General features: G+C 46.9%; 1 protein-coding gene across 1 annotated transcript; it reads right to left on the bottom strand.

Moving 5' to 3' along the window:
• Positions 1-867: 867 nt before the first annotated feature.
• Positions 868-8039, bottom strand: LOC129587338 (uncharacterized). Its single transcript, XM_055481040.1, has 5 exons — positions 7327-8039; positions 3667-4176; positions 3365-3473; positions 1866-2660; positions 868-1648 (listed from the first exon to the last, which is right to left on the bottom strand). The coding sequence occupies exons 1-5, from the start codon at positions 7682-7684 to the stop codon at positions 1525-1527; spliced, it is 1896 nt and encodes a 631-aa protein (XP_055337015.1). The 5' UTR covers positions 7685-8039; the 3' UTR covers positions 868-1524.
• Positions 8040-8243: the final 204 nt, after the last annotated feature.

The following is an 8243-nucleotide window of genomic DNA, read 5'->3' as shown; positions in this document are numbered from 1 at the left end:
AATTTTAAAAAAGTTGCTGCAGTACGAGCAGCAATGCAGCATGTAACAACAAGAATTTCATCGTCCCAAAAAGCTCCACCAATAGGCAGCTCGTAGGCGCAGCTGCACTATCATGGAGTGCGGTAATCCATCGCTGCAGTTTGATTTAAACACTGAAGATAATTTATGTGCCATTTTCATTAATGGTATTCTCGTAATATTTTTATTTTCTGGAACAGCAGAAAAAAAAATTTAATACTGCCCTTACCGAGCGCGTAGAAGCCTATCTGGTAGGCGCACATTTGCAGTTCGCGGTGCGGCAGGCCCAACTGCTGCCCGGCCACCGGCTGGAACAAGGCGTTGCAAACGTCCCCGCCGGCCTTGACCAAAACACTCTTGGCCAGCTCGAACATGAAGTGCGCCATGGCCTCGCTGGGCTGGTTGGGCTCCGTCGGCGACTTCTTGGCGTTGCGCTTGCCGTTGCGCGCGCACGGCGTCGAGCTGCGCGCCAGACTGTCCACCACGGGCACCGCCGCGGCCGGGGCGACCGCCTTGGGCGGCGCCGGCACGCACTGGCTGGCGTCGTCGTCGCGGCGGAAGGAGGAGTCGCGCGAGTCGGAGCTGGAGTCGCCGCTGCTGCCGCTGTCGGCCTCGTTGCCCTTGGCGCCCGCCCCGAGCCGCGGGAAGCGCCCGATCAGTGTCGGACTGTTGTCGCTGCTGGTCGTCTCCGGCGCGGAGCTGTCGATGCCGCCCGGGAGGTGGTTGGAGTGCCGCCGGCGCGGCTTGAACACCGTGCAGCGCAGTTTGCTCTCCCAGTCCTTGTTGTCCTCGTCCAGGGCGCTAGAGTCCTCCGAATCGGCCGGTCTCGCCGCGTTCTCTTCGCCGACGGACGCTCTGGCAACGGGTACAACTTCTCTCTGATCTGTAATTGGAACACAACAACACAACACCAATGCCCTTCCTACACTTGCAGCGGATAAGTGTTTCCTCACCTTCAAAAATTTTAAAATTTATTTTGAAATTATGGGAAAGTGCTACGAACCGGAAATTGGTTCACTTTCGACCTTATGGTCATATGTCTTTTACAGCAAAGTTTCAAGAAGATCGGGTAATAACCTGACTTTTGGTGCACGACAATTCATTTAAACTTTTCGCCCATTTTGTTGCACTATATCTCCGCAACCGGATGTTGCGCGCGCAAGCGGTTTTCAGAACAATGTTAACAAATCATTTAGCTTTAGGATGACATAAAGTTTTACAAAAAAGTTATTCGGAGTGCGCGCAAGCGAAAGTTTTAGTGTATGTATACCATTTTGGACGCTATGTACCGGGCCATTTTCCTTAAACAACACTAAAAGAAACGAAAAAAAAGGAAACCAAGAAACGTCAAGAATAAGAAAGGACTTTCAAAATCTGTCGGATGGCTAAGTTCAGCAATAGCATCCGCGTCTTCACGCTGACTATCCCAGTGCAAAGTAGATTGCGGATCATCGCGCCGGTGGTGGCGTACTACCCAACCCCGTCATGTGAACGCTGCTCACTGGGTCAGACGCTGAACATCTCGCTGATGCCCAGCACTGCCAGTTTGCTGAGTCGGCGCACGTTAACAGTGCGCAGATCCACCGTGGTCCACAGCCGCGGAGTGCCGTCCGTATGAAATCCGTGGAACCTGCACAATATAATGCAAGAATGCACCCTGGAATTATTACTTATCCTTCAGACGGATTAACGGTTAATCAATCACTGACAAAATACAGTTACCCGCCCGCAAACTGTTTATCCCTGTTCAGAACGCTGTTTAGCGGCAGACTGCAGCTGCGGCCGAAATGTGAAAATGGTTACAGGAAACATAAAATTATAAGCAGAAATGGGTTGGGTAAGCTTACACTTGCAGGTAGCTGCGGATAGTGTCCCACTGCTCGGGATAGACCAGCGTCAGTACCCAGCGGGCATACACGGTCTGGACCTTAACGTACACGGCCTCCACCACCGGCGGGCAGTGCTCGTTGACGGCCCACATCAGCCGACTGAGCACGTGCCAATAGCCCTGTCGCCACGGCAGCCGTAGCCGGGGAATGGTGATCTGCAGCGCGTCGATGCTCATCATCGGAGTTTCCGCGAGCGGCAGCCGACACAGGAATAAGGGCATCGTCAACTCCTGCAGGCGCGGATTCATCCAGTGTCTGGCGTGCAGCGGCAACGCGCGGCGCTCTCCACGACAGATGAAAAGACTGAAGATTGAATCGCGGAAGATGCCACTGACGCGACCATTGAGTAGTAGCACCGCTTCACACCGATCCCACAATTGGCTGGGCCGGCTGTATCTAAAGCTTCTGTAGTTGACAGTGTGGGCGAAACAGGAATTGGTGAAATCCTTGATAATCACCAAGGGTAACCGGATGTTGCGAATGGTGAGAAAACTGATCAAAAAGTCCACGTTATGAATGCAAAGGTTCGTGCCGGTGACGGTGAGGCTTTTGGTGGCCGACGTGACGTCCCGGTTCAGTAGGGATGCCAGCCGGAAGCAGTAATTTTCATTCCGTGCCCAGTGATCAATAGTGACGCTGCAGGCGTCCTCCGGGTCGGTGTGACGATAGGTGGTGGTGCACGCGGCAAAGGTTAAAGTCACGTGCTCACGCGGGCGAAAGGCGGTCAGGAGCTGCTGCCATAATGCGCATACCCTGTAGATGAGACAGACAGCAACGGTTGCAATTTGCACGGGGAAATGGCATTTTTTCAACATTTGTTGAGCTTCAGTTTGCTGACACGTTCTATTAATAAACACTTGCAGTACAAATAAGAAACCGAAAGCAAAACCAATAAACCGGGCCAGCACATCAGAAATAGTTTAGTATGGTATTCACGTAACCCATTACGTGAACCAGTGACCGAGCTATCAATGTAGGGAGCCCGTAAGATAAACGAGCTACCACTACTGTCCAGTGTCCATAGCCCGGAAGGTGAGCGGGTAATGGAACGATCACTTCTGTGACTCTGTCAAGTGTTCAGAGCCCGTTAGTTGAGCAAGTGACCGAGCTAACACTACTGTCCAGTGCACGAAGCCCGTTAGGCGAGCGACTGACAGACTACCACGACCGAGAATCAGCAGGTTGAGGTTGAGAGCATTCTGAATTCATTTGAGAGAATTAATAATGATGTGAGAATCACGAATTGATATTTACAAAAGATCCGTATTTTTGCTCTTTTGCGATGTACCGATTATGTTCGACGAAGTGTACTCTAGGTGTTACACTAACATTCACTGAAAATCAGATAGTGGCTTTAGACCACAAGATGTTGTTTAGGCCACGATGCTATTTCTTGATCATCGTAGTGTGGACTGTGGAGTCGGCACTATGGACATACTGTATTAGCAGTTCATTACCGTCCTACGCTGGCCTGTGTGTGCAGTTCTAAGTGCGTGAATGCCTCCGACATAATGCAGTACGGTACATGCTGGATGTTGACGTCTCCGGCAGCAGGCTGGTCGGCGTCTACAAAAATTAAGATAGAAAGTCATTGGAATATTGTTCTTGGCTACCACTTGTATCAGTCTGATGCAGTTAGGCGTTAAGGAAAAAAATATGTGAGGCCATTAAGAGTTAAGTTATGTCTATTGGGATGGAGCAGAAGCACCAGAATTTTTTGGCCACGGTGGCGTCATATAAGTACTCGCCGTGTACGTACCACTAAGCAAAGCCACTCTTTCGCGCGGATTGCTACGCATGCGCTGATCTGTCGGTGGCAGCATGTCGCGGCGACGTGCCGCATTGCCCACGTGCGTTTGCAGCGTGCGGTACAGCCGGTCCAGACTTTCCTGCTCCGAACGACAATTCAGGCGAAAACCACAGGTGTCAAAAACCACCACGCAGCAGTCGATGCCGATCTGTAGGTGGAAGCGGCAGTAGTCGGGAACGAGGCGTCCCAACATGGCGTTGGACGCCCGCAAGCACTGAATGACTCGCAGAGCGTCGCCTGGTTCCTGCAACATGAGCTGCGCCCCTGGCAGGCCGAGGATATACTTGGTGTAGTGGGTTCCGCACTGTGGCATCGGATAAGCGCTGGGCGGTATGGGTCGGTTCATCTCCGTGGGCGGCAGCGACGAGGACACTTGGCAAAAGTCAACCACCTCCACACGCTGCGCCGGCGCTCCCGCGCCGTCCACGGCGTCCAGGACGACGTAGTGCATTTTACATGCTGCATTATTTCAGAGCTGTCACTTTATGTTTTATAAAGTTTTCTTATGTTATCTTATGTCTCTTATGTTATGTTTAATTCTTTATTTGGTTTTACAGCGTCATACATTCACAGTAGGTCAACGACACTACGTTTATGTTATGTTATATGTTTTCATGTTTCACACGTTTGCTTATGCGAGTTGGTGCAGGCGGAAGTGACCAAAGTGATCGGTAGCCACTTTTGTCTTCATGGCTTTGAAAGGTTCAGTTAAATTTCTCGTTGTAGTACTTTTCATACGGAATATACTGATTTTAAATTTTTGGTACAGTTTGATATTTTAGCAAACTAGTGTCTAAAGAGCTCTGTAGTGACTGCTTTTGCGTAAGCGTACTAGTAATAGCACCGCTCTCTCCCTCAGTACAACAATTGACCGGGGTATTCTAGGTAATGGTACTGGCAGCGGTGATGGGACTGGTAGTGGTAATGGTGGTGGTACTGTAACTATGCAGTTTTCTTAGATTTCTAGGTTTCTTATACAGTACTTCTTATGTTGTATACTACAAAGGGCGTTCCAAAAGTAACTCTCCTTATGTGTACCCCCTCCAAAGACACATTTAGTTATTCACACAGATATTTTTATTATCATCACGAATTACGATCAGTTAACTTTAATGTTATCTGGGCTCGCTGCAATCTGGCTGAAAAACATTTTGCAGAAAACTGGCGGAGATCTTTGACACCCTACCCTGCGGTCTTGTCGCACCTTTTTTCGTTTTTTATGAATCATCCTCCTCATATTTTGGGAAGCAAAAACGTCACAATTTTATTCTCTTGAAATCCGCTAATAACTAAAAAGGACAGCTCTTAACGCTATTAGGAGAAAACGCAAACTGTTCGGGACTAAATTCGGGACCAGGAAACTTGGAGAAAAAAATGCAAAAAATTAATAAAAACTGGGATTCTTCATCTGATTTAAAATTAGCTTATGTCCATAGTGTGCTGTAATAGGCCAAGTTGCCAACGATACACTTTTTATTGAGGAAAAGAATCATGAGTTGGAAATTTCCAGAAAGCGATAAACTACGAAAAATCGCACATCTTTCAGGAAATAATCAGTATTTTTATTTTTAAGCTTTTCAAAACGTTTTGACAACATTGTAATATTAAGGACACCCTTTGGCATTTATTACAGTAGAATAAGCCACTGCTGAAAATGTTCGGAAGGAGAGGAGAGACGAAATAAAAAAGAATAATTTTGCTAAATGACCATGATTAAGGTGCCAGAAGTAACACAAGCTTGATAATTTTTCGCTTCTGAAGTTCTCCGTTGAACCGTTTAATTTTTATTTTTATATTAGCTTTTAAAACAAGTCATGTGACTAAAATATTATAACTTCCATATTGCTTCAAGTGGCTCGCAAATAAAATCTCCTTTGTATCTTATGCTTTTTGTTTTCTTATGCTTTTTTATGTAGTTCTGTGCTTTTTTAAATTTTTTATCATTTTATGTTGTCTTATGGTTGGTTTTCTTCGGTTTTCTTAGGTTTCTTAGTTACCTTCGGTTTCTCAACCATTTAGTTCACAATTCTTTCTGTTATTTAGGTTTTTGGGTTATTTTAACCGTTATAAGAAAACATAAGAAAACAGAAGAAATAAAAGGCTTCAGTTCGTAGGAAGCCGGTTAAATTTAAGAAAAATATAAGATAAGAACTTAAGCAGTCATAAGAAATCGGAAAAAAAGTAAGGAGAAAGCACAAGAAATTAAGGGATTTGGCCCGGTACATAGCACTAATTTCGTTTACATGCGCGGGAATATTCGTTTTCGCGCACTTCCAAACACGTTTTTGGGTTGCTTTTTGACATTGTGTAGCCAAATGATTACGTAATTTGATATTTATTTGGTTTTACAGCGTCATACCTTCACAGTAGGTCAACAACACTACATACACACTGCTGTATTAAGATTGAAAAAAAACAACCAAACTCTCCATTAACAATCTTATTCCTTCCTGGCAAAGTGCCCAAAACTGCTGCGGCATTTCCCTTCATGAGTGCCCAAAACTGCTGCGGCATTTCGTAAGGAGAGAGTAATTCGAGGTCGTTTTGGTGAAATGGGGGGCCAAATGATTTGTATACGTAGGCGTGAAATCCGTTTTTGCGCGCAGCCTCCGGTTCGGGAGTTATGGCTGTTAGAAAATTCCAAAAAGTTTGAATGCATTCAGGTGTACCAAAAGTCTCGTGATGGACCGATCCCTTTCAAATTTTGCGTGTAAGTGCACATAACCATGGAGATCGTTCTTACACGGATCCAGACTTCCACGATTTTTTTCGAATTTTAAAATAAATTTTAAAATTTTTAAAATTCATTTTAAAATTCAAAAAACATGCTAGAACAGTGGATCGGTGTAAGAACGATCTTCATGGTTATGCGCATTTACGTGCACAATTTGAAAGGGATCCCCATCCATAATGAGACTTTTGGTACGCCTGAATGCATTTAAACTTTTGGAATTTTCTAACAGCCATAACTCCCGAACCGGATCTTGCGCGCAAAAACGGATTTCTTGCCTATGTATACAAATCTTTTCTCTACAAAATACCATAAAGCAACGCAAAAAAGTGTTTGGGAGTGCGCGACAGCGAAAGTTCCCGTAGATGCCACGAATTTAGTTCTATGTACCGGGCCAAATCCCTTAAGAGAACTAGGAAAATTGTGTAGTTACAGTATCACCATAACCACTGCCAGTCCCATTGCCGCTTCCAGTACCCATACCATTACGCTCACCACTACCAGCACCAGTGGCAGTACCACTATTAGGACCACTATCCTAACCACTATCATAATCAGTACCATTAACTAGAATTCCCCCATTTCACCAAAACGACCTCGAATTACTCTCTCCTTACGAGCAGGCTTCTTGCCAGGGGTAAATGAAATGGAACTGGGCACGGGCGATGCCGCGGCGACAGTTACAATAGAAAAACCGTAGGAAAGTGGCTTTTTGAGCCACTTTACTTTTTTTCCATTTTTTTAGGCCATTTGTTAACTGGCGCCGCGGCCCCCCTCCTAACCCCCCGAACTCGCGATGGCCCTGTAAACCCATAGCCTAGTGCGAATGCCAATGGCAGGAAAACGCAGCAGTTCGTACTCAATTCGTGACTACGTACCAGAGACCGAGTCCAGCCAGGTGGCAGGCCGGAAGCGGAAGGGGCCGTTGTCTTCGTCGCGCAGCGCCACGTGCACCCGCATTCCTGGCACGCCTGACTGCGAACGGGGAGAAGTGTGCTTAGAGTGCAGAAAAAAATGTGGCCATACGCGGCCAGCAGGAATCCAGCAGTGCTGCACGGTGGTGGAGTCGAAGTGGACCAAGACCCGGTGCTCGTCGAAGTCCTCGATGAAGCCCAGCCACCACGCTCCTTCGTCCGTTAGTACGGTTACTGTGTTCTGATAGCTAATCGTCTGGTCATTCACCGAGGCAAGGAGGCGGCGAAAACGAGGCAATCCGAGCGCTACTGGCAGTTCCATGCCCGGCACACTCTATAAGCGAACATTGGTTGCGATATTTCCCCCGGTAGTCGGCGCAAACGTTACCCCGTGGAGCATATGGTATATATGGAACTTGACTGCTCAAGAAGGCTGCGCTTGGCGAAAGTGCTAGCTTAGGCCTTAGCAGAAATTGGAGGACATTTTCCTTCGATTAACAATTTTTCTTCCAGCAGAAACTTTGAGAATACCGGATTTCTAATAGTATTTAGTGACCGTAAAAAAGTCCGTCCACAATTTTGTGAAGACATCATTAGGAATGAGACACTCAGATCTATTTGCACCGATCGCAAAGCGCGAGGTGTTGCGAGTTCGTTCTTAGGATGCACTCGCTGACTCGCAGCACCGCGTTATGTTAGACCATGTGCGTTGACAAGTTGTATGGCATATAATTAGGAACACGAAAATCATGAGCAGATGTGTGCCTGCCAATGGTAGTCTTTGACAATTCAGATTGGCTACATTGAGTTAGCCAGCCACTAATGCACACTAGAGTACAGTACTAGTGAGTCGGCGATGTCCGCCTGGGGAAGCAACCGGG

Source organism: Paramacrobiotus metropolitanus, unplaced genomic scaffold (assembly GCF_019649055.1).
Source record: "Paramacrobiotus metropolitanus isolate TYO unplaced genomic scaffold, Prichtersi_v1.0 Parri_scaffold0000024, whole genome shotgun sequence".
NCBI lineage: Eukaryota > Metazoa > Tardigrada > Eutardigrada > Parachela > Macrobiotidae > Paramacrobiotus > Paramacrobiotus metropolitanus.
The sequence above is the reverse complement of the archived record's forward strand: the minus strand, read 5'-3'. Positions and strand labels throughout refer to the sequence as shown.

Coding starts and splice junctions, on each gene's coding strand:
- LOC129587338 (XM_055481040.1), bottom strand. CDS start 7,684: ATGGAACTGCCAGTAGCGCTCGGATTGCCTCGTTTTCGCCGCCTCCTT. Junction 4,177..7,326: donor CTGGCTGGACTCGGTCTCTG/GTACGTAGTCAC, acceptor GAAATAATGCAG/CATGTAAAATGCACTACGTC. Junction 1,649..1,865: donor ATCCGCAGCTACCTGCAAGT/GTAAGCTTACCC, acceptor TATATTGTGCAG/GTTCCACGGATTTCATACGG.